General features: G+C 46.7%; 1 protein-coding gene across 5 annotated transcripts in view; it reads right to left on the bottom strand.

The window, feature by feature from the left end:
- Window positions 1-20,224, bottom strand: part of nap1l4b (nucleosome assembly protein 1-like 4b) — a 48,421-nt gene extending 28,197 nt beyond the window's left edge. For all 5 annotated transcript variants that reach the window (XM_007887380.2, XM_007887383.2, XM_007887384.2 and 2 more), the window contains exons 1-8: window positions 20,115-20,224; window positions 11,789-11,822; window positions 8,986-9,053; window positions 6,462-6,561; window positions 3,587-3,728; window positions 2,575-2,661; window positions 1,161-1,292; window positions 926-997 (exon numbers count right to left, since the gene is read on the bottom strand). In XM_007887380.2, the coding sequence (XP_007885571.1) occupies window positions 926-997; window positions 1,161-1,292; window positions 2,575-2,661; window positions 3,587-3,728; window positions 6,462-6,561; window positions 8,986-9,053; window positions 11,789-11,805 (618 nt within the window). In that variant the 5' untranslated portion in view covers window positions 11,806-11,822; window positions 20,115-20,224. The remainder of the gene's footprint in view (window positions 1-925; window positions 998-1,160; window positions 1,293-2,574; window positions 2,662-3,586; window positions 3,729-6,461; window positions 6,562-8,985; window positions 9,054-11,788; window positions 11,823-20,114) is intronic.
- Window positions 20,225-26,359: the final 6,135 nt, after the last annotated feature.

Here is a 26,359-nt window from a genome sequence, read left to right as displayed (position 1 = left end):
AAAGAGCTGCATAAATGCAAATAGCAGCTACATTCACTGAGCAGGAATAACCCACAATTAATCCCACCATTTAATTCAGGTGAAGAGCGCCTGTGGGTCCAGTCTCGAGAGCATCACGGTGGGATGGACAAAGAGAACACTACGTTCCGGATTCAGACAACCAAGTCAGCCAGGCATCCGTCTGGCTCAGTAGCCACCCACACACATGCTGACATTGCAGTGCCACACGGCGCAGTGCCACCGACCGCTAAGCAAGACTGACACTTCGTTGGCTGTTTGTGGGACATTGCTCTCCAAATTGGCTTTTACATTATTTTACAAACGCAGTCACTCTTTACAGTAAATGTTGTCAGGGGCTCTGAGACGAGTCGATAACGCGATAAGGCATGATATCAATGCAAGGATTAAATAATAGACTGTGACTCGTTTCCCGTCAGCCACCGACCTCTGTAATGATCTACACTGGCGAAATGGAGAAACGGTGTGAAAAACTGAGAGAAAATCCTTAAGAAAGCTCCCCCTCAACCGTGGAGGTCAGCGATATCCTGTTTATAAAGAGCCCCACGTAACAATGAAGACGAACGGCTAGTCTCTCTTGGACTGTGAGTCGTAAGCCACCGGCGATGGACAATGTGTGACGGCTCTGCGAGGCTGGCTGAGAGTTAGTGACTGCCCTGCCACACTCTCCATCGGCCCAGCCCCCTGCGCTAGGTGCCACCCGCCCACCAGATACAGAGCTACAACACACCGCGTCTGTGACTGCACCGTGCGGGCTGTTAAAGTTCACTCTCAAGCACTTTCTCTTTCGAGTACTGAGCTTGTGACTCTGCTGCCTATTGTAGTTGTTTGTGAGCACGGCTGCTGCTCACCACAGACTTTAATGTAAAATAGTTACCAGCTCACGTCACCTGCACACGATACTCACCATTGGCTCGTTGGGCTCAGAAAACTTCACACGAACATCCTGCAAGTGCTTCAAGATAGGCTCGTCATGTTCCTGCAGAGAACAGCAAAACCAAGACAATTTCAGTCAGGCTCTAGACACCTTTTACACACACCCCTACACACACACACAAGACATTATGCACACCCCAACACACACACACACACACACACACAAGACTTATACACACAAACGTTCTTGACAGTGATGGCCTCACCTCCACAAGCTCACTCAGCATGTCTACATTCCTGAAGATGGTGACCCAGAAGTCAGGAATTCCTTTGGGACTCTCCTCCTGCTCTGATCCTTCTTTATTTTCCTCTACCGTTGCTTTCTTTTTCATCTCTTCCTGTACGTACAAAGCAATTGGAAGATTGGTGAGCTGCAGCTGGACTGAAAGCTCATCGCGTGACCATGGAAGCTCATGTGGTCAGCACTCGGGTGCAGGGTCTCCAGCTGGTTCGAGCTGCTGTCCTGACCAGGGGACAGGAGTGCTCACACGCGCCCAGTACTGGTGACAGGACAGAAAGGCTGGGTAATCTCCCTTATTGTGGAGCAGGACGTCTGAGAGAATGAGCTCACTTATTTCAAGATTTCCCAAACAGCGAGACAGCATCAATCATCAGCGAACAGCAGCACTGTGTGAACGAACACATTCCTGGCCGTTAATGCTCAGTCAGGTAGGTGGCACAACCTCACAATATGCAGTCCATTAAGAAAGCACAGAGGGTGGTTATAACATGGAATGCTCTGCTACAAACCACTGTATTCATAGCGAGTCAGAGTATCTTGAAAAAGATGATTATTAAAGGGTAAAATGAACAAGGAAAGGATTATGGTGAGGAGAAAGACGTGCTGGGCTGACGGTTGTCTCAGCACCGTGCTGTTGCACTACAGTGATCACATGAGCAGCAAGATGAATTCATATTTTCTACAGTGACATTCAACCAGCATCAGAGCTATAAAAGGCCCCTCACTCACAGGATAAGTGGATCAGTGTGACAGGCGGGGGCTGAGCTGCTGGATATCTAGTATAATTAATAAATAAGCAAGGGCTTGGGATATTACGTGTAGCAAGTGCACTGCTGCATTCAACATATGTTGTAAATTTGTCTCTGTTCTCATAGTAGTGCAATTTCATAGATTTATTAGATTTTTAATTAGAATTCAATTTGCACTGCAGTTATTTATCCGTTTGTGAGAGACTGCTAGGCGCAACCGGCTGCTTCATTTCGCTCACAAAACACACAGTCAATCCACTTTACAGTATATCCTGTGAAATGCTTTGAGATGATTCAACGATGTGATAAGGTCCTATATTGAATGCAAGGATTATTATTTTAAAATGAATGGCTGGCGAGCACTAACCAGGGACAAGTAAAACAACAGGAGGTAGCGACACTCCAGTAAAACCAGCAGAGCTCGGCATCCTCACCGTCCAGCACCATTGAAACCATGGCAACCTATTACCATCAAGTCTTTCCCAACAGTGTCAAGTTTCCAATGTTGTCAATGGGATGTTCAGCTCGGGGCAGGGGGCGGGGGGCAGAAATTGTACTATCTGAGACGGGCCACTGTGTTTCTGAAGCCTCGCTAGGGTTTAATTTTATGGGTAGGAAATCAAAACTCACTGCTAGCTCCTCCTCCTCCTCCTTATCGCTGTGCCACTCACACTCCGAGTCTGTGGGTTCTACGCTCCCTGTTATTACTTCTCGTCTCTGTAAAAAAGAAAAAGACAGAAAACCATGAGATCACAGCAACCCATCCCTGTCCTCGGCCAACAATCCCCCACCAGTCCAGGGTCTGCAGAGTGATTAGGAGCAGGAAACCTGGTTTATGCTTCTTTCCCTGTTCCTGGACAGTGAGATCAATGTCACCTGTGGGGGTGGGGCACTAGATGATAGTCGTGGGACACAAGTGATTGAAACTGTGATCTATGAGTCTGCAGGGCTCAGTGGTGTCCTGGCAGTGCCTTCTCTCAGATCAGGGCAGCTCAGGGCTTTATTTTAACATTATAGCAGAATCTCAATTTTGAGTAAGAAGAGTTTTCTGAACTCAATCTGTAAACATCCAGTTCACCCTCACGCTGCAGACACCTGAAGCACGTTTGTCTGGCTTACAAATGTCTCTCAATCCCTGTGCCAATGTGGACTACAACATATGTACTGGGTGAGATGGGTCAGTGCTATAAACCTGGCTACAGCGGCCGCAACATGACAGCAACCCACAGCTCTTGGAGCCACAGAACTGCGCACCACAGGAGACAGCTGCTAGGCCCATCACTGTGCTGATCTATGAAAGAGCAATCTGTTCCATCCCATTAATTAATTACCCTCCCATTGCCTTGCAAATAACTCCCTTTTACATATCTTTTCCCCTTTTAAGTTTCCCTGTATAATCTCCCCCTTTGCTCCATTACTATCTCAATCTTTTGCCCTTAAGTCACTGACCAGTGAAAATAATATCTTCTGCAAACCCCTTTGTCGCTTTACGTCCTGAAGCCAAGGTAAGTGTCTACATGGTACAGGCATGTCAGAGACAATGAATATACACTGACAAAGCCTGTAAGCATCGATACTCCAGAGAATGTGACATAAACAGGCAGGTTTAGCCTGACTGCAGCATGTATTTAAAGCTAGGTACCTTTTCAAAGTATGGCTGGTAAAGGGCTGCATATTTCCGCTCCAACTCATGAACTTCCTCATAAAACTTGGCTTCTATGTGGGCACACGTGACCTGAAGATTTTTCAAGGCATTTATTCTTCTCTTTACAACTTTAGGCAAACTGGAGGAAATGCAGACACAGAAAACACAATTAACACAGGAAACACAACTCCACACAGTGAGTAACATCACAAGGTACCCTGAGAACACACTTTAATTCATGCTACACCAATGTCAACAAACCTCACTCCAGCTCCCTTTACATCTCCCCTTTTCAACCTGATTCAGTCAGTCACACTCACGTCTAGGTCAAAAGGCCATGGGCTCAAGCCCCATGTCGGGCTCATCGACTAGATGGACATGGCAGTACAGTACTTGGGGAGCACTACATCGTTGAAGGTGCCGTCTGTCAGATGAGATGTTAAACCAAGTCTGTTTTCAAGTGATCATTAAAATTCCCATGATGTTATTGAAAGAGAGAAGGAACTCTCTCCTTGTGACCTGGAAGGGCAGACCAGTCACTGGGGGCAGAAAATCATCCCACTCAGCTCTGGTTATCCCTGCAAGTCAAAGCCCTGGTCCTAACTGGACAACAACAACAAAATTACATTTGTATAGTGCCTTTCACATTGATAGACATCCCAAAGGCTGGACAGGCAGCGGGAAAGCTTGCCAGACAGCGATGGCAATGGCAAGCTATGCAGTTTTAGCTGGTTAGACTCCAACAGTTACCCCAACGCACACTCTAGAGTCCCCAAGCCTTGGCTCTTGCCAACCTTAGCCTAATACTTTCTGAAATTATGTAAGCAGGATGCATCCCTCCAACGAGAGAATGCGCATCCCAATCCAACAATCTAGCTCTGGAATTTCCACGTGTAGGTGGAATGCATGGAATTCTCAGATTGTTTTTGATACTCTTAAGCACGGTGATGGGTTTCCGCATGTGTCACCTGGCTGACCAAACAAAACAAAACCGTCCTGGCTGACAATCTTGCAGGTTAAAATCAGCCGTTCATGGACGACTATGGCACACCGTTTCCAAAATAGCTGCGGCCCAAACCAGTCACGACACTTGTCAGTAATTACCATAAAGCACTTTGAGACATTTCGACACACAAGCTGCTGTAAAATACAAATTCTTTCTTCGTTGTCCAATTAACAAGGCAGTGTAAGGGAGCTGGCAACTGCCTCACCTGCCACCAGGGGGGACTGGATACACCAGCAAGAGCAATCTGGCCCAAAAGACACTGAGCCCAACTGTGCACAATAGTGCACACCAACTCTGCATCGCCCTATGCAACATCTATCAACTTTGGTTCTTTACTCATTTAACTGCTACAATGAGCTGAATGCACACCAAAGATAAGTGCGGTGGTAACCACAGGTCAACCCACAACCTTATCCTGTGTCGAAGCACGTTCTGTAGCATGCTGAGGGTTATGTGGCAAAAGATTGCGATTTTATTCAGCATTGTTAAATGAACTAGAAAGCTGCCTACAAGCGACAAGCTATTTTTAAAAATACTGTAAAACTCATTGCGCTAGCCACATTCTGACAGTTAGGTGATGTGTGAAACAGAAGCAATGTATTGTTGAGAGGATTCTGTGTTAAAGATAGATAAACTTTTAACCACACCCTCCGCTCCTACATAATTCACATAGGCACGTTATGCTGAAACATCTCTAAGCCACTTTGTTAGCAAATGAAGCAGTCAATTTTCAGAGCATTATTCTACAAACAACCACGAAATGAGTAACACTGAAACTAGAGCATTTTTAGCTGGGATACCAGGGGAAACTACCTGCTTCTTTTGAATAGTTTCACAGGATCTTTAACGTCCACCTAAAAAGGCAGATGGGACATCTAATGTGCAGGATGGCACTTTGAAAGTGCAGGTGTCCGTCCGCCAGGACTGCACAGCCTAGACTGTGAGCTCAAATCCCAACATGGGGCTAGAACCCACCACTCTCTGACCAGAAGTCACTGAGAACACTCAACAGGTCAGGCTCCTTTCATCATCGACCTGAAACGTTAACCCACTTTCCACTCTTCATAGATGCTGCCCGACCTGCTTAGCGTTCCCAGCAACTTATACAATCAATTCACTTTGGTATATTCTGTGAATGTTTTGAAATGTCTCGAAGATGTGATAAGGCGCTATATAAAATGCAAGGATTATTATTTATTATACTTATATATAAAACTTCTGCTTTTATTTCAGATTTCCAGCATCTGCAGCATTTTACCTTTTGGTCACACCCGAAGGTATTGTTGAGCCGTATCGCAGGGCAAGTTGACATTTTCAGTTGGAGAACACACACGCACACACCTACACACAGAGGTGGAAGAGATACTAAGGAGAGCCATTGACACAGGAGTATCCGTGGCTTCTAGGGACATGTAGCTGTACTCCTGTCAAAAGGAGCCTACGCCACATTACTGGGTGGTAACGGGCCCTTATATTAATGACAATGAGAATGGTGGTGAGACGCTGCTTTCTCTACAGCAGTTTACTTCCGTTGTTTTTATGCGTTTGAACCATTGAGGTGTTACTCATACCTTATCTACAGCTCTCTTTGTCCCCATTAACTTCCCCACCTACAAAGTACATGTAGAATGTTCCTCTGTCTGCAATGTGCAGAAACCCATTACAGGCTCTTCACTTTCCAAATTGGAAATTAAACCCACTTTATAAACATATCTGCATTCTGCAAACAAGCCTGATGTTGCTGCTGAGCTAGTGAGACATCCTCCGGTGAAAGACGCTACAGAAATGTAAATTTTTATTACATTGTAATAACAATCCTTACTGCAGAGTTCATTTTGTCTCTCGGTCGGTCACTGGCGCACTCACGTTTCAATGTAGCTGGAAGGAGTGTGCTCCACATTGTCAAGCCGTTCCTGTAGGTCTGCCAGCAGCTGTGGGTTTTGCATCATCTGGGCTGTCAGTTTTCCTGTAACACAAAGAAAGAGTCAGAATAACTGCACCAATAGAGCCCCCAGGCTGGTACTGAGAACAGCAACACCCAGAGCCCATTGAGACCACTCCGGGGAGAACAACCCCATTTCACTTCCTTCCCAATAATCTAACTACGCTTCTCTCTTGTTGTCAATCAGCCAGTTCTCTCTCCCTCCCAACAGCCCAGCTCCAACCGCACCCCCCTTTCAGGTTCGATCCCCAGTTATTGCTCGTCTCTGACAATACCTCACCCCAAAAGCTACCGAAACCCTTGTCCATGCCTTAGTCACCTCTCTCCTAGACTACGCTAATGTCCTCCTCGCCGGTCTCACCCTTCTCCACTATTCATAGAATTCAGCTCATTCAAAACTCCGCCACCCACATTCTCACCCGCACCAAACTTCGTATCCCGATTACTCCAGTCCTTGCCAATCTCCAAGTGAGTCATTAAAGTGTGAACCCCAGTGCTGTTCGTTTAGTTTCCTCTTGTGGTCAGGCCCTGGAATTTCTCTGCCAGCTCACCAGCACACCACACAGGCAGACAGACAGACACGACCACTTCACACCGCCATTTATTTTTGAAATGAGACACCGATAAAGTTTTCAGATCAATAATTACATTAAATTGGGAATTCTGACCACTTGTCCAAGCTAGTCATGTAAACTGTCACCAATGTTCAAGCTTTTGGTTTTTGACTGACTGAAACGGAAAATCAGGAACTGGAAAGAAACTGACACACACAGAGAAACCAAGAGGTGGCTGGCATGCCCGAGAGCAACTGCTGAACCCACAATTCTGGTTTCAAATGGGAGCTGTGAAACACCTCACATGGTCATTGATGTCATTGACACACAAACTTGCTCAACATTCCCAGTCACTTCCCTCTCACTGCCAAGCTTCCTCCCCAGCCACTGGTCAGCACACTCACCCCATTAGAAGACTAGCACACAACCAGAACCATTTATACCCAATTCTGAAAATTACCAATGTTTCCCTTTCAGTATTGAATTCTGCACCATTTCTTGTACTTTTTTTCCCTCCATAGCTCACTCAGAACATTTCTATGCTGAAGAGATGCAGTCTATAACCAGGCGATTTAAGTTTCCATGATAAATTAAAAGTCTTGTGGCTGAGTATTCTCCATCACAACATAAGAACATAAGAATTAGGAGCAGGAGTAGGCCATTCGGCCCCTCGAGCCTGTGCCCCGCCATTCGATAAGATCATGGCGGATCTTCAGACCTAACACTAATTACCTGCCCTATCCCCAAATCCCTCTATTTCAAGGACTGAGCATCTACAGTAGCGAATTCCATAAATTCACTACCCTCTGAGTGAAGAAATGTTTCCTCAACTCTGTTTTAAAAGGCTGACCCTTAATTTTAAGACTGTGACCCCTGGTTATAGATTCTCCCACCAGGGGAAACAGACCCTCAGTGTCTACTTTATCAGCCCTTTAAGAATCTTATATGTTTCAATAAGATCTCCCCTAATTCTTCTGTACTTTAGAGAATATAGTCCTAGTTTATTCAGCCTATCCTCATAGGTCAGTCCCCTCATCCCGGGAACTAACCGAGTGAATCTACGCTGCACCCCCCTCTAGGGCAAGTATGTCCTTTTTTAAATATGGAGACCAAAACTGCACACAATACTCTCGGTGCGGTCTCACTAAGGCCCTATACAGTTGCAGCAGGACTTCCCTACTCTTGTACTCTAAACCTTTTGCAATGAACGCTAACATGCCGTTCGCCTTCTTAGTTGCTGCTGCACCTGCAAACTAACTTTTTGAGACTGGTGTACAAGGACCCCCAAATCCCTCTGAACACTAACACTATCTAATCTCCCCCTCTAGAAAATGATCTGTTTTTCTATTTTTTCTACCTAGGTGAATAACTTCACACTTCCCCACATTAAATTCCATCTGCCACCTACTCGCCCACTCCCCTCGCCTATCTATATCCCGTTGCAATCTTTTTGCATCATCCTCAGAGCTTACTCTCCCACCTAGTTTAGTGTCATCCGCGAATTTAGATACGTTACATTCAATATCCTCGTCTAGATCATTGATGTAAATTGTAAATAGCTGAGGCCCAAGCACTGATCTTTGTGGTACTCCACTAGTCACATCCTGCCAATTCGAGAATGGCCCATTTATCCCTACTCTCTGTTTTCTACCTGTTAGCCACTCTTCAATCCATGCTAATATGTTCCCATTAATCCCGTGGGCCTTAACCTTATGCAATAGATCTTCAATGCTAACAGCCTCTACGTTAGCTCAGACATAGTTCCAGGGTACACCAGAGGAAAGAAATCCTGCACTTGGGATTTTCATTTTCTCCCACTTAATGGCATGAGAGTTAAGTGTATCCCCCACGTTCCCAATTTACACACATCACATTTCATTCAGGAGGACCGTACCTTTCCCTTTGCCTTCAGCCATGTGCTTGTCCATCGCCAGAGGCTCCACAGAAGCATCGTCTCCTTTACTGAAACACAAAACGGATGGTCACAGTGTCTGGATATCAGCAGATTACAACGACCATCAGATTTTGCCCAAAAACCTTTAATTATTATCCTCTCATATTTTACCCGTGTCCATGCGAAAACAAACTAATCCAGGGAGGATCAGCTGGCGACCGGTGAGCCACACCGGTGTGTGGAGTCCTGTAGAAGACGTGAAAAGCGCTATATCAAATGCAAGGATTATTATTATTATTATCCAGCTCGGGGGATGATTTAATGTGGCTTGTGAACCATTTACAACCGTTCTTCTCTTCTGCTTGGTCTCTTCATATGAGGCAGCAGGAAGATGTGCGGAATGAGTCATGGCTCCCACTCCGCTGTCTTCCCGTCACTCTCTGCGCTGTCCTGCACAACCTTGTAAGACAATGCAGAGAGCAAGGGGAAGAGAGGTGCAACAGGAGTATTTTAAAAAAGTATTGTTGCATTTTTGCAATTCTAAAACTACACAACTACGAGTCTCAGTAACAAATACAAGGTAGTTGTGAAAAATAGACATCATTGGAGCTCTGGTACAAGAGAAACATTTTCCACAGTATTATCATTATTTTGTTAATTGTTTCTGGATTTAATGATTATTCTTGCATATATGTATTACATGTATTTTATTGTTTTAAAATTTGTATGAATCTTTACATTGCCCATTTGAAATTTGCATTGTAACTGAATTATAACGAAATTAAGTAATGCATTTAGTTACACCATTGAAAACACAGGATTGCTCTATGATTATTATGGGTTTTGTTCCTGGGAGGGAAACGCAAAGTATTGGTTATGCAGTCCCCTGACATTTGTCAAATCTGCTATCGGTCCTCAGCAACAAAAATGTTGAACTCGTGCAAATTAAAGAGGAACATTGAGATATGGGAGCAGGAAGAGAAAGTCATACATGAGCGAAGCATTCAACAGGACAGCTATCAGGCATTAGGGCTGACAATCTCTTGCACTTCATTCGATTTTCCAGCTCCACGCTTGTGCTGGAGCCCTCCCTGCAGTAAATGCGGGAGTCAAAACATTAGGAATTACTGGCGTGCAGTCCTCAACTTACAGAATTAAAAACTAGGTGTGCCATCAACAGGAAATGTTAAACAGCTTTCAACTCTTAGAGCTAACCTGACCCCCCCCCGGGCAAACCAGACAAGTTTAAGCTTGTCACGATAGCTCAAAAAGTAAACTCACCTCCACAATCTCTGTGAAGCGCTCCGAAACCGTACCCTATATGAAAGCGCTATATAAAGCACAACGTTGTTATGAACCTCCCAGCTGTTTGTGAGCCTGGCTGCCCATCAACTCAGTACAAATGAAGGATGGGGGAAGGACTGGTACCATCAGGTATTTCTACATTCCTTACCATGAACCGAACAATTTCACCTTTTCACCATTTTAATTCCTTGAAATTCAGATTGGAATCTTAAAAACACTAAATACTAAAATGGTGTCTGACTGGAGCCCTGATTAACCCTATACAACTTTGATCTTCAAAACTAAAATCAGAAAAATCATCATCTGTATCATTTCCATCAAGAAATCGGACAAAAAAATTCTAGTCACGAACACATTCTTGTCATGATCGAATGACACAAGAAACAAAAAGGAGTTTGTAAAAACTGAAGATACATAAATGTAAGTTGTTGAAGTGGTTGAAAGGCTGATAGTAAAATAGACAGACATAAGTCCCAGGTCTGATCACTGGTATGCACTGTTACAAAATAACCCTATATCACCAAAAGTGGTATTTAACACCACATACTGTTGCTCCAAGACTTTTACCTTGTGTGTGAAAACGAATCAAAGGTCTGCTAGCAACCAGGTATGTTAGTGTCTTCAGGGGATGGAAGAATGAAAAACAAAGTGTGTGCTGGCTTATCACAGTGCCATGATTTCAACGGATGAGCTGTTTGTTTTGTCTGATGATCCACTATGATGTATGGTAGTTTTTGTGTACAACGAGTAGCCAATCAGCTGCTAACTCCTTAATCCAATCTCAGGAAGACTCTTACCTCGGGTTTGGTGATCTGACATTTATACTGCATTTGGAAAATAGAAAGTAACTTTATATTTTTAAACAAGGGGTTCAGAGTGCGATACGTAGTGAAAATTAGGTGTTCAGGGCCTGAATGGTCAAGCTGGTCATTGCTTGTCCACATCAAGTCTGGACAGAAATCATCTGTTCTAAAGTTCATTTCACTCAGCTATTAAGAAATCAGACTATTATTATCCCAATGACTAGCATTCAGTACTGTTATTTGATACTATGATTATTGTTATGGTATTATAAACCACCTCTCAATGTCCACAGTAATTCAATTAGGCAGTTATACAGTACAATTTACACAGCGCCTTTCACGTTGGGAGGACATCCCAAAGTGCACTCACAGTGCTGGCTGGGTACCCGAGCTGGGGAGGGGACGCAAGGAGGGTGGAGAGGGGAAAGATGACTGAAAGCGCAGTCAAACAAGTACATTTGAAACTGGCCTTGAAAGAGTGGAGGGACCAAGCGATTCGGAGAAACACTGTGATGGAGTTCCAGAGAGGTCAGAATGGCGGATGGTGGTAACCCAGGGGATATGAAGCAAATCCCGAGGACAGCTTTGCACTTTACTGTTGTCAGCGCCTCGAGACGCTCTCCTGTGTGAAATGTGCAATATAAATGCTACGTGTTGTGCGTATATTTTTGTACATTTTCACCAATCTGGCTTACCTGTTCTTATCAGCCATCTTTCACCTTGATCCACCTGGAAAGAGAGAGGGATGTCAATGCAAGCGAGAGACCTGGGTTCAATTCGGCAGGGCGAAATTTTGAACAAGTTTCCTTACTCCACACACCTCTGCTTACCTAGCAGTAAGAAGGAACCCGGATGTTAGTCGATTGGTGGATCACTTTTCCGGGGATAATAATCCCTCAACAAAAAAAACAATAATAATTTGGTCACTCAATCCACGACTGTATGTGGGACTCTGCTGTGCGCAATTGGCTGCTACGTTTTGCCCACAAATATACAGTCAATTCACTTTATAGTATATTCTGTGAAGCGCTTTGAGATGTCTAGAAGATGTGAAAAGCGCTATATCAAATGCAAGGATTATTATTATAATACAGCAGGTGCAACTAATCACACAAAGTTCTGATAAGTGTGATTTTCCTACCTTTCTGAAAACAAACAAGTTCCTCAAATCTTATAAAAGGGACAATTCCTTTTACACCCATCAATCTAATGCCTGGAATCTCATTCTCACCCCTGCAATTATTGTGAAAGTTATCAGTTGTCTTGCACAATAGTCCAACATAAACATCACATCCTGAACCGCAATCTCCCAGTGGCTGAGTGTTAAAGCATACCATTGAGCCATATGGGACAGAAAGGCCCAAGTACAACTATGTCTTGCTCTGATAATGGCTGAGCCAGGTAGTGGTATCCACTAGGGAAAAAATACTTCAACGGCTATGCACACCACCTTCGATGTACCCAGTGACCCCGGCCCGAGTGTGCAGCTTCCATTGTCCAGGCTCACACAATATTCACCAGGGCCAGATGATGAAAAGGCTTACAATTCTTATTGAATCCATCATGTCGAACACCTCAGAGCACTTTACAGTAATTGTTGTTAGACGTAGCGACTTATTTGGTAGCAGCCATTTTGCACAGAGCAAGGTCAAACAAACAGCCATGAAATGAATGCCCACACTGATCAGAATACTGGGGGAAAAAATACTCTTAAGGGTGTCACAGGAACTTAAAACTCCCACTGAGGACAGACAGTTTAACATCCCATTCAAGGAACAGCACCACTAAAAAGACAGCGCTCCCCCAGTACTGTACTGGAGCACCAGTCTAAAAAAACCTTCACCCTAGAGGTGAAACACACAATCTTCTGACTGTCAACTTTCAACTCAATCATGCTGACAGCCTCGGGATATCAAAGGATAACTGTATCCCAGACTGTCTCAATAACCTCATGCTGAATATGAACCAGAAAAGAGAAACCTGACGATTCCTCTGCTTCACTTATTGGCAGTTCACTGGTCCAGGCCAGTATTAGTTTAACAATTAGCTAAATAATTAAGCCAATGTCTTTCACAGTGTTACACAATTGATTCAGTCATTCAAAGCCTATTGTACAGCTGAGATTGTCACAATAAACTGCTGAGAGGTATTGGTGCCCTGTGGCTCACGTGAAATTAAAGCACACGCTGGCTAAGCAAAGCTCAGCAGAAACAAGTACATCTAACCTTTCATTTCAATGTTTAACTCCTAGTGTAAATCAGCTCACTCAATCAATTAACTTCTAATTTCTAACTATTTTGTCACCATTTCTTTTATTTTCCATTCTTTTTCTTTTCACGTCTCCCATTATAGTTTGATGGCAGGCAGTAGGGAGGGCCGGGGGCGGCAGGGGAGATGGGCAGGAGTGTACTATAATAAAGTTGAAGACTGACACGCTTCCTGCAGGATTTAGTTGGTCAATCTTCAGATTCCTTTCTCGCAGGCAGCAAATCAAGCGAATTCAGCCCGCTTCTAAAATGACTGACAGAAGAAACAAAGTGAAAGTTTTGAAAGGGAAAAGGTTAGACTGGGTTAAAGAATAGGAAATAAACCAAAACCCAGGGTTTTCAATGCATCAAGCTGCTCTGTGGAGAGCTGGGGTTTGTGCTGGTGTGTGGGAGAAAACGGTGCAGGACACAACGTCCCTCCCCAGTCAGCCCACGTCAGCATCAATATCCAGAGGTTTGAAGGGCAAATGTTCCAATGTAGCTCTTACATGATTACAGGTCACGCTCTTTTACGCAGTATGGGCACGATACAGCTCATGTTACATGAACATTCTAAGACCTGCACACCTTTGCAGTATAATAATCTTTGATATAGCACCTTATGATGTCTTTGACATGCTCATCAGTCAACTAGCGCTAAATTTGGTGCAATCCAACAACAACTTGCAACCTATGTGGAGGGCACTACTTATAGTGCCCTCCATGTAGGTAGTGTCTCAAAGCGCTCAAGAACCTAAATGATGAATTAAACTCCAAGTGTGGATGGTGCGACTCATGAAACTGAGGGGCCACCCGACCCAATTCTGAAGCATTCTTCAAACTTCACAACAACTTGCATTTATATAGCGCCCCTCATGCAAACACCATGTCGGAGAGCTTGATAGTGGTGGAGCACAATGCCGAGCTGGGGGGAGGTGACCATAAGTACGGTCGAAGAGGAAGGTCTTCAGGCATGACCTGAAGATAGGAAACGAGGGAGCAAGACAGAGGGATTGAGGGAGTACTCCAGAGTTTCTGGACATAGTGAGTGAAAGTATGGCTACCAATGGTGGAACAGAGGACACAAGGGACAAGCAGGAGATGGAGGCAACAGGTAGTGGGTTGGGGAGTAAGCAGGTCGGAGATGTAGGAAAGTGCCAAGGCATGAAAGGATTTAAAGCAGAGTGTGATAGGGAGCCAGTGGAGCCTAACAAGAACAGGTGTGAAGGGGATATGGAGTTTAGTTGCTAGTGAATATGTGGGCGTAAAAATGGGAGATTTAGCGATTTGCAAAGAGAAGTCTCCCCACTACGAGCCCTCACTTGTTCCCTCCCCCTGGGACTAGTCTGAGGGATTATGGTTACTGTATGTTCTCAGTGGCTGAAGAACATTTGCCTGTAATCCCTACAGAACAATGTGGCTTTATACAGCAAAATACAAGTCATTGAGCACAATTTGAATTTGGGTTTATAAAGCATTGAAAACAATTTGCTCCAAACACTCACTACTTTCTGGGCAGAAACTTGCCCCAAACATAAAAAAGCACCTTCAGACTGCACATGTTTAAGCCATTAGGATTTTGGTCCAATCTAATTGGAGATCATTGTGAATCACAGGATAATGAGTTTGTTGTTAACATCCAGGTAGCTGAGTCACTTAACACTTGGGACGAGAAAGGTAGGTTCAAATCAATGTTGACAAAACAAGCATTTTTTATAATAACAAGTTTCACATGCAGGGAAGAAGCAGATAAGCAGGTGAGGAGGTAACCTGGTAAAAGTCAGGCAGATCTGCAGGAATCCAGTACATTTTGCATAGTTAACCAGCCGATTGGGCTGCCTGCCAGAGATCCACCATGAGGAGAACGCTCACATTTGGACAAGCAGCGTAAACTTGCAAGTCATTAGCTGCTCACAATCTCAGTGCTTTGTTCAACCGTCAGCTCTCCTTTCAGCCTTTCATCTGATCATGGAACAGCCTGCTTTCCTCCAGTCCTACCCTCCTCCACTTGTAGCTCACTCCCCAACACAGCCAACACCCTCAACCATACAAGTCACCTCCAGACTTCACTTCTCCAATTCTCTCCTCAATAGTCTTCCTAACTCAATCCTCCACAAATTAGAGATCATCCAAAACTCCACAACTCATAGCCTTTCCCATATCACATTTCATGAATCCATCACCCCCATCGTTGCCAGGCTCCAGTGGCTTTCTATCTCCCAGCAGAATGACTCACACTAACTTTCAAATGTCTCCATACCCTTGCCCATAGTATTTGTGTAATGTCCTTTATTCCGACTTCCACTCTCCTTAAATCCCTCTGCCTTGCACACTCGCTTACTGCATTCAAAACTCTGCCTCTGTCACATGCTTTCCACCTTAGGCTCTAACTGGAACTCTGTAAAGTTCTTTTGAGACATGAAAGGCGCTAAACAAGTATGTCTTTGCAATACGCTTACCGCAGTCATTATCCTTAACTAGTAAGCTGCATTTCTCATTAAAGACCAGTCTTGCATTGGAAAAATTCTCTAAAATCGATAATATTTTGTAATGAACTAAATACAGAAAACTTCTAAAAACTGCTTAGGACTAACACATCACCCAGCACCCTCAGATAAGCACAGACATTGTAAAGCTGATGACTCATCACAGTGTGTTTAACACATGACCCAAATTCAGCTTTAGGGCAAATCTTCTGTGTAGAGCATACATATGCGGAACTCAATCTGTATCCCACCCTCATCCGCAACCACACCAAACTCTGCACATCCATCACCCAATCCTCACCAGACTGCACTGGATCCTGGGTCTCAGCAGTTCCATTTCAAACCCCCAAAAGCAACTCCTACCCACTCATTCGCCTGTTGGTTAATTCATGACAGCTGTGCATCTCTGCCACCATTGATAACTGAGCTTTCCAAATCTACAGCCCAAACGCCTGCAATTCCCTCCCCCACCTCCTCTATCCGTCTTCAGATTCCAGCAGGAAACCAACCTCTTTGACCGTCATTATGGTCATCTCTCCCCGCTCGATGTCCACCCTGTCATTGTAAAGTTCTCCAAGATGTTTTTCTATGTGAAGGGCACTACCACAATGCAAGATATTGTGGTTGGTTTGGATACTCTTCAGCATGGTGATGGGTTTCCGCATGCGTCAGTTGCCCAGATGACCAAAAAAAAAATCGTTTGCACTAATCATGTACCGAATTAAAATTTACCCATAACCCAGGGTAAAGATGGAGCAAAACAATCAATACATTAGCCATCACCATATATGAAATGTATATCACGCTGACTTTGCTACTTGGCTCATGCCCACGAGCTCCAGCACAAGGAACCCTTCTGATCAGGTCAAGTTACAGGGCAGTGAGCTGAGCAGAATATCAGTATCTGTGTGAACAGCTGCTAATTTCACCAATGCAATATTGTAAAAGTGCTGTAATTCTCTCTCCATCCTCAATGTGCCACACTGGCCAGATACACAGAAATGATCAGTTAATCTGTATCCAAATATGGAAAGAAATAAGTCCTTCCAACCAGTATTCTAACACACACCAGATCAATCTCTGCTCAGCATACATATATATTTTTCTACAGGGTCTGAACGCAGAAATGTACAGATTGAACAAACCATTGGGTTTGGTCTGCATATCACACATGGGAAATAATAACCCAGGAAAACCACAGGATAGGGAGGCAGCATTCCTGAGTCTTTCACTACACCGTTACTGAATGGAAAATTAACACACTTTTTTAATATCCAAACTTTTCTGGTCAATATATGAAGTTAGGAACTTGTTAGAATTGTAATATATTAGAATACATTCGAATGTACAGCATGGCCTTATTATGGCCTTATTAACCTGTGTTGCTACTTTCGGTGAATTGTGTATGTGTAGCTCTCGATCCCTTTGCTCATCTACCCCATTTAGGTTTTTATTTTCCAGGATGTATGTGACTTCCTTATTCCTTCTACCAACACGTACCACCTCACACTTTTCTACATTGAAATGCATCTGCCATCTAATAAATGTATAGGGTATTTTACTGCACAAGATTTCCTCTAACGGCTTCTCATTCTGGTTCCCCAGAGTTACAGTTGTACACTGTCTCATCCCTCCTGTTACCTCAAGCCTAGATTTCTCCAGTCTCTCCACCCTATATCAGGCTCTACACACCCGTTACTGAGTCCATATCCTCTCCTGTACCGGGCTCGACATACCCGTTACTCAGTCCCAATCCTCCCCTGTACCAGGCTCCACACACCATTATATAAAAGTAAAATTGCTGTACTCCTATCCTCTACTGGCACCCGATACCCAATCCAGACAATCAACTTCAACATCTCTATCTTGACCTTCAGATCCCCTCATGATCAAAACCTTTCCTACCTCTGCAATGTCCTCCCATGCTATTCCCCAGGAGGTCCCCTCATCTTTCTGATTGGGCTCCACTGCTCATTCATCACTCAGAGTTCAGCCATGACAACAACAAATTGCATGTATGTAGTATCCTTCACACAGGGTAAGATCTCGGAGCATTCGTATGATCACACTCCTAATTTTCTCCCCAAATCCCTTCACCCTCACCACGGGTTCAAAAACATGGTTTGCATACCATTCTTTTTAACCTAAATTCCCCTCCTCTCCTTACCGCTTGGGGCTCACCCATCATTTAAAGCCATTTCATAGAATTATACGGCACAGGAGGCCATTCAGCCCATCGTGCCGCTGCCAGCTCTTTGAAACAGCTACCAACTAGTCCCCCTCCCCCGCTCTTATCCCATAGCCTGGCAATTTTTTCCTTTTTAAGTACTTTCTAATTCCCTTTTGAAAGCTATTATCGAATATGCTTCCACTACTCCTTCAGGCAGTGCATTCCAGTTTGTAACAACTCTCTTGGTAAAAAAAATTACATTTTAATAACAACAATTTATATTAGAAAACTGTACAAACGTACACACTACTTTAGGCCACATTCCCAGTTTACATGTGGACTCTCAGGGTGAGGCCTAGCACTATATCTCTCTCTCTGGTCAGTGGGAGGTCTGAGGGTCACTCTCTGGTCAGTCTGAGGCCTATGTCTCTCTCTCTCTGGTCAGTGTGAGATCTGGCGCTCTCTGGTCAGCGTGAGGCCTATCTCTCTCTCTCTCTCTGGTGAGCGTGAAGCCTATCTCTCTCTCTGGTCAGTGTGAGGCCTATCTCTCTCTCTCGTCAATGTGAGGCCTCTCTCTCTATCTGGTCAATGTGAGGCCTCTCTCTCTCTCTCTCTATGGTCAGTGTGAGGCCTCTCTCTCTCTCTCTCTGGTCAGTGTGAGGCCTCTCTCTCTCTCTGGTCAGTGTGAGGCCTGAGCTCTCTCTCTGGTCAGTATGAGGCCTCTCTCTCTCTCTGGTCAGTGTGAGGCCTGAGCTCTCTCTCTGGTCAGTATGAGGCCTGAGCTCTCTCTCTGGTCAGTATGAGGCCTCTCTCTCTCTCTGGTCAGTGTGAGGCCTGAGCTCTCTCTCTGGTCAGTATGAGGCCTGAGCTCTCTCTCTGGTCAGTATGAGGCCTCTCTCTCTCTGGTCAGTATGAGGCCTGAGCTCTCTCTCTGGTCAGTGTGAGGTCTGAGCTCTCTCAAGTCAGTGTGAGGCCCATCTCTCTCCCTGGTCAGTGTGAGGCCTATCTCTCTCTCTCTCTCTCTGGTCAGTGTGAGGCTTATCTCTCTCTCTCTCTGGTCAGTGTGAGGCCTGAGCTCTCTCTCTGGTCAGTGTGAGGCCTATCTCTCTCTCTCTCTCTCTGGTCAGTGTGAGGCTTATCTCTCTCTCTCTCTGGTCAGTGTGAGGCCTGAGCTCTCTCTCTGGTCAGTGTGAGGCCTGAGCTCTCTCTCTGGTCAGTGTGAGGCCTCTCTCTCTGGTCAGTGTGAGGCCTCTCTCTCTCTCTCTCTGGTCAGTGTGAGGCCTCTCTCTCTCTGGTCAGTGTGAGGCCTGAGCTCTCTGGTCAGTGTGAGGCCTCTCTCTCTGGTCAGTGTGAGGCCTCTCTCTCTCTGGTCAGTGTGAGGCCTGAGCTCTCTCTCTGGTCAGTGTGAGGCCTCTCTCTCTCTGGTCAGTGTGAGGCCTCTCTCTCTCTGGTCAGTGTGAGGCCTCTCTCTTTCTGGTCAGTGTGAGGCCCGAGCTCTCTCTCTGGTCAGTGTGAGGCCTCTCTCTCTCTGGTCAGTGTGAGGCCTCTCTCTCTCTGGTCAGTGTGAGGCCTCTCTCTCTCTGGTCAGTGTGAGGCCTCTCTCTCTCTGGTCAGTGTGAGGCCCGAGCTCTCTCTCTGGTCAGTGTGAGGCCCGAGCTCTCTCTCTGGTCAGTGTGAGGCCTGAGCTCTCTCTGGTCAGTGTGAGGCCTGAGCTCTCTCTCTGGTCAGTGTGAGGCCTCTCTCTCTCTGGTCAGTGTGAGGCCTGAGCTCTCTCTGGTCAGTGTGAGGCCCGAGCTCTCTCTCTGGTCAGTGTGAGGCCTGAGCTCTCTCTGGTCAGTGTGAGGCCTCTCTCTCTCTGGTCAGTGTGAGGCCTGAGCTCTCTCTGGTCAGTGTGAGGCCTGAGCTCTCTCTGGTCAGTGTGAGGCCTGAGCTCTCTCTGGTCAGTGTGAGGCCTGAGCTCTCTCTGGTCAGTGTGAGGCCTCTCTCTCTCTGGTCAGTGTGAGGCCTGAGCTCTCTCTGGTCAGTGTGAGGCCTGAGCTCTCTCTCTGGTCAGTGTGAGGCCTCTCTCTCTCTGGTCAGTGTGAGGCCCGAGCTCTCTCTCTCTCTCTCTCTCCGGTACCTGGCTGCCGGGCTGCGGCTCGGTTTCGTGCCGGGATGACGGGCGGCGATTCTCCCTCTCCCTCACGCGGGCTGGCGCTCCCTGTGGCTCCCGCGCCGGCCGGCGGGGGCAGCACTGAGGCGCTCGCTGATTGGTCCGCGGGCCGCCGACCAATGAGCGAGCGCCTTGCTGCGGGGTTGGAGCGGCTTCTTAAAGGTGTCAATTACCGTCCACGGACCGAAATGCACCCACGTGGGCAGAAGGTGTCTGACACGTGCGCAAACCCATCCCCACGGGTCAGAGTATCCAAACTAAACTGTAGGGTCAGTGATGGGCGGAAGGCTATATAATATATATATATATAATTTGGTAACTCTATCCACGACTGATTGGGGGATACTTCTGTGCGCAATTGGCCTCTGTATTTCACCCACAAAACACACAGTCACTGGATATATAATCCAATAACAATAACACTTTACATTCCGCGAAGCGCTTTGAGGCGTCTCAAAGATGTGGCAAGGCGCTATCTCAAATAATATTAATATTAATAACGCAAGGATTATTATGGTGGTGGTGGTGGTGGGTCATGGAACCACTGCTGTCCATTGCTCTGACCGTTGAATATTTTTATACATTTCGTGGCTTGACAGGTTTGGTGTGAATAATGGTCGCCCTGACCATTGCGATGCTTCTGTGCATCACGGACCGTGGAGAAACACCAGCCTGTTTCAGCACTGTACCGTCTAAGTGATGATATTGCTGTTTCCAGTTCCTCTCTCCTGCAGATTCGTACTGTCCACAGCTTCTATCAAGTAGACAGTGAGCGAGTGGGAAGCGCATGCGTGTGTGTGTGTGTGCAAAGAAGTTATCCCACCCAACTCCAGGCAACTTGCATTTATATAACGCCCTTCACATGGAGTAACATCCCAGAGCGTTTAACCTTAGCTCTACACTCACATTCTAGCAGTGGCCCATGAATGCTGATCAGCATTGGGAATACTGGGTGTGCAGAGATCATTTGAAGGTAGTTGTGGCTGATTTGGTGCTGATTTGATGTTTTTAACACGAGTAACCAATCTCTCTCCTCTTGACCAGTCCCACTCACCCTCAAAACCGCAGTCATCAACCCCTCCTTAAAAAACCTACCTTCAATCCCTCCAACCTCAGCCACTACCGCTCTATCTCAAACCTGCCCTTCCTTACCAGAGTTCTGGAACGAGTTGTTGCCAACCAACTCCGCGCACACCTCTTCCTCCACACCCTACTCAAACCACTCCAGTCACGTCCTGCCCACAATACAGAGATAGCGGTCGTGAAAGTCACAAACGATATTCTCTCTATCTGTGACCAGGGCTCCCTCTGCCTCCTCGTCCTCTTGGACCTATCTGCCGCTTTCGACAGTCGATCTCGCCATCCTCCTCCATCACCTGTCCTCCATCATCCTCATCAGTGGGACTGCACTTACCTGGTTCGAGTCCTACCTTACAAACCACCAGCACTACATTTCTGCAAATGGTTTTTCTTCTCACTTCCACCCGGTCACCTATGGGGATACCCCAGGGATCCATCCTTGGTCCCCTTCCTCATCTATACACTCCCTCACGGTGATGTCATCTGCAGACACGGGATTAACTTCCACATGTATGCGGATGATACTCGACTCTACTTTTCCACCTCCAGCTGCGACCCCTTGTCCCCTGATGTTCTGTAAGTTTGTCTGTTGGACAACAAGAGCTGGATAAGCGCAAATTTCCTGCAGTTAAACATTAACAAGATGGACATTATACTCTTTGGCTCCCGCCGACGTCTTCCGACCTCCTCTACCTACCCAACCTGTCCTTAAAACTCTTAGAACCCATGTGCAACTTAGGTATCAGGTTCGACCCCCAGTTATCCTTCCTTCCCCACATTCGGTCCATGACCAGCACCGCTTTCTTCCACCTCGGCCACATTGTCCGTTTCCGACAATACCTCATCCCAAAAGCTGCCGAAACCCTTGTCCATGACTTTGTCATCTCAACTGGACTACTCTAATGCCCTCCTCGCTGGTCTCCCCTCCTCCACTAGTCACAAAATTCAGCTCATTCAAAACTCCACCGCCCACATTCTCACCCGCACCAAACTTCATACCCCGATTACTCCAGTCCCTGCCAAACTCCACTGGCTCCCTGTCACAAAGCGATCAACTTCAAGATCTTCACTCTAGTGTTTAAATCCCTCCATTCCTTGGCACTCCCCTATCTCTCTAACCTCTCTCCCCACAGCAGTACCTGCTGGCTCTGCTCTACTGGGCCCGGCCTCCTCCGTGTCCCCGAATCCTCCGCTCCACCGTTCTTTTAGCCACTACACCCCGAAACTTTGGAACTCCCTCCCTCAACCCCTTTGCCTCGCTCCCTCCTTCCCCATCTTCAGGTCATGCCTGAAGACCTTCTTCTTCAACTGCGCCCACGGTCACCTTTCCCGTCCTCCTGGCTCAGCCTCGGGGCTCCGCCATTGCTAAGCGCTCTGAGACACCGCCTGGCGTAGAGGGCACTATATAAATATAAGTTGGTGTTGTTGATGTAAGGAAGAGCATTGGAGCAGTCTATCTTCGAGGTGACTAAGACATGGATGATGGATTCACTGTGGAGAGGATGAAATAGGGATACAAGTGAGCTGGTGGTGGAAGTAAGCTTAGTCTTGGTGATGGGTTTGAAGTAGAGCTGGGGATGTCCATCCGTGGAGCACTAACAACAAAATTACATTTATAGAGCGCCTTTCATGTCGGGAGGACGTCCCAAACCACTGAACAGTCAGGTGTCGGGGCCCGAGCATGGGGGAGGGGGGGGATGGTGTAGGGTGAGGGAAGGCAGAGAGGTGGGAGGGAGACCAAAGGCACGGTTGAAGAGAAAGATCTTGAGACTGACCTTGAAGGAGGCAAGAGAAGAAGCAAGGCAAAAGGACTGTAGGATGGAGTTCCAGAGTGTGGGGCAGAGAGGCTGAAAGCCCGCCACTGATGGGCGGGTCGGGCGGGAAACATGGAGCAGCCCGGAGCCTGATGAACGGAGGGAGCGGACAGGCTCGTAGGGAGTCAGCAGGTCAGAGGTAGGAGGGGGCAAGGCCATGGATGGCCTTAAAGGTGAGGACGAGGATCTTGAACTTGATCCTCTGGGGGATGGGGAGCCAGTGGAGTAGGGCGAGGGTGGGAGTGATGGGTCACGTGCGTGAGAGTACACGAGCTGCAGAGTTTTGGATGATCTGCAACTTGTGAAGGGAAGAGTTGGGAAGGCCAATGAGGAGGGAGTACCCTAAGGAAGCATTCCCAAGTCTTTGCATCAGGGTCCTGACCAACCGTTCCTCCAATACCCAGCTCTGTGTCAGACAGCTCAGAAAATCTGTTTCTGATCCCCCGCCCCCGAGGCTCCTCACCTACCTTCCAGCAGGGGATATCTGCCAGTGATCAGGAGCAGGGAACATTGGCGGATTTCTCTCACTAACCCAGGGAGCGCAAGCCAGGAGCTAAGCTGTGACCTTCAGGCATTTCTCATCAGATTAGTGTGTGAGGTATAATAACACAACTGCGACTAGTAATAGTATTCCTATTCATCAAAGTTCAAAGCTTCATTTATTCATTATTGCAGTTGCAGTGTTTGTCACAATCAGATTGACAAATACATCAAAAGCCAAATGTCTGTGTGTGAGCTGGAGACCAGACCCTGCCACAGCCCTCAGCTGGACACCAGGGGCAGGGAAAGCCCTCCTTCATTGGAATTTTCATTCATGGTTTGCCTCCCCAATCAAGAGGTTACAGTCAATGGTCAATGGATTTACTCACTCGCTCTCACATTTACCTAATTGGTATGTTCACACTCACTCACTCACACACTCCACTTTGCTGCCCCCAGTCTCCGGTCAGACGGCTGGCAAGCGCTGCTGACCTCAGCTCTCGCTCTGCAGGGTGTGGACGTACTCGCTGTACAGCTTCTCCTGCGCCTCATATGCTTTCCTCAGCTTCTTGCTCTGCCCTTTGCTCAGCTCCTTTCCCTCAATGTCGTGAGTGGGGAACCCTGGGAGAGAAACAAGGGCGTGGAAGTCAGACTCACTCTCACACTCTCTCCCCAGAGGGACACACCCTGCTTACCTAATTCCAGAGACTTTTAGGTGCAGGTTGACAAGAGCCAGTGTGTGCATTGGGGTAACTGTTGGGAGTCTAACCAGCTAAAACCGGATAGCTTGCCATTGAGAGTTCTGTCTTACAAACTTTCCCACTGCTTGTCCAGCTAGGACCACCCTACCCGTTAGGGCTTTGGGTTGCAGGGTTAACAGGAGCTGAGTGGGATGGCTCCCTGTCCCAAGTGACTGGACTGGTTTCACATTGGAGCCTATTAATAATAATAATAATCCTTGCATTTGATATAGCGCTTTTCACGTCGAGAGGACGTCCCAAAGCGCTTCACAGAACACACTGTGAAGTGAATTGACTGTATATTTGTGGGTGAACGCGGCAGCCAATTGCGCACAGCAATGTCCCACAAACAGTCGTAGATTGAAAATGACCAATTTAATTATTATTTTTGTTTTTTGGAGGGATTATTATTAGGCTCTGTGTGGAGTAAGGAAACTTGCCCAAGGTTTCGCCCTCTGCCTGGAATTGAACTCAGGTCTCTCACTTGCAAATCGAGTGCTCTAACCACTGAGCTACAGGACTCCAAATGGGAAGGGTATGGGGATTCCAGCGAGGTCTCCTTGGAGCTGAACAGCCAAATGTCCGTGTGTGAGCTGGAGACCCGACCCTCCCCACAGCCCTCAGCTACCCATGGCGGGTAGTTACCAGTTTATCAATTGACATCCGACAAGCGCAGATTTGATCCCTCACGGGGTGCATGACAGGTAGCAGGAACTACCTGCAAGCTTCCAGCTCAGCATGAAATATGTGAGAGCATTGCCACCATCTTCCTGCCCACAGCTCAGGTACACGTCCCTTCCAATTAATGGTTCCATCAGTTGGAGGTGCGGAGCTGAAGCAGCAGCTGCTTATCTCTCTGCAAACCAATCAGGGTGGGTTCCAGGTGCTGATTTAAGAGTCAGTTCATAAATTCGGGCACCAGCGGCTGTCACCCCAAGACTGTTTAACACGCTGGGTGTGAGACTGTTGGCTCCTGGCTATTGCACGGTAATGGCTATATCAAATGCAAGGATTATTATTATTATATTATTATATGATTTGCCCTCTGTATCCTCCTGGGACAGGTCTTCTAGTACCACCCTGCCAGATACTTACATTCTCATCAAATTTGGAATATTTGTCCTTCTCCAATCGGAACATCTCACTGGGGGGGATTTTCATCCTGGCAAGCCTCGCTTCCTGTCAGGAGAGGATGAAATGTGTCAATCCCTGATATTGCTGTTTGCTCTCTATCTCTGCTCAGCTGGTTCCAGCCTCTTATTTGTCCCTCGTGCCCGACGTTCCACAATCAGTGGCCAAGCCTTCATCCACTATGCCCTGAAAACTCTGGAACACTCTCCATCCCTTCCCACCTTCAAATCCCACCTTCCTTTTTGATCGTACTTACGGTCACCTCCGCCCTCCCTCTCCTCCGGTTCGGGTCAAATTCCACCACTGTAAAGCGCTCCGGGACGCTACCCCGCATGAAGGGCGCTATATAAATGCAAGTTGTTGTTTGTCTCTCTGTCTGACTGTCTGTGAGCTCATCTCTCTCTGTGAGACACTCTCTCTCTCTGTCTCTCACTGCCTCACCTCCTGCTGTTGTTTTTTCTGCAACGCCTCCTCCTTTTTCCTCCTCTTCTCCTCTTCAATCTGGAAATAAACTCAAGTAATTATCTCTGTGTGCGCTGGGGATTCCAGCCCCCACACACACTCTCGCCCACACATACTCACACTCACTCACACCCACACACTCACCCACCCCACACAATCATTCAGAGTCAGCAAACAGGCTGCTCTGCATGATGCCTGGGTATGGTGTCACACTACTCTCCCACAGCCCCACCTTGCCCCAGCCCCCCTCCCCCACAGCTCCCCTCCGCCCGGTCCCTGTATCATGCTCGCCATCGTTACCTTTTTCTTTCCTCTCGTTCCTTAAGCAGAGTCTCTCTGTCAACCAACTTCACCACAGTGGGCAGCCTGCACACACACCATTATAAGTGATCTGACAATTACACACAGCTTCACAGCCAATGGTGGGAAAGATAGAGAATGACTTGTAGCGCAAGCCTTTCCGGACGTGTTGTTGGCATGTACCCGCTAATTCTCTCCCCTCTTC

Source organism: Callorhinchus milii, unplaced genomic scaffold, assembly GCF_018977255.1.
Source record: "Callorhinchus milii isolate IMCB2004 unplaced genomic scaffold, IMCB_Cmil_1.0 Scaffold17, whole genome shotgun sequence".
Lineage (NCBI taxonomy): Eukaryota > Metazoa > Chordata > Chondrichthyes > Chimaeriformes > Callorhinchidae > Callorhinchus > Callorhinchus milii.
This window is presented reverse-complemented; position numbering and strand designations above follow the sequence as displayed.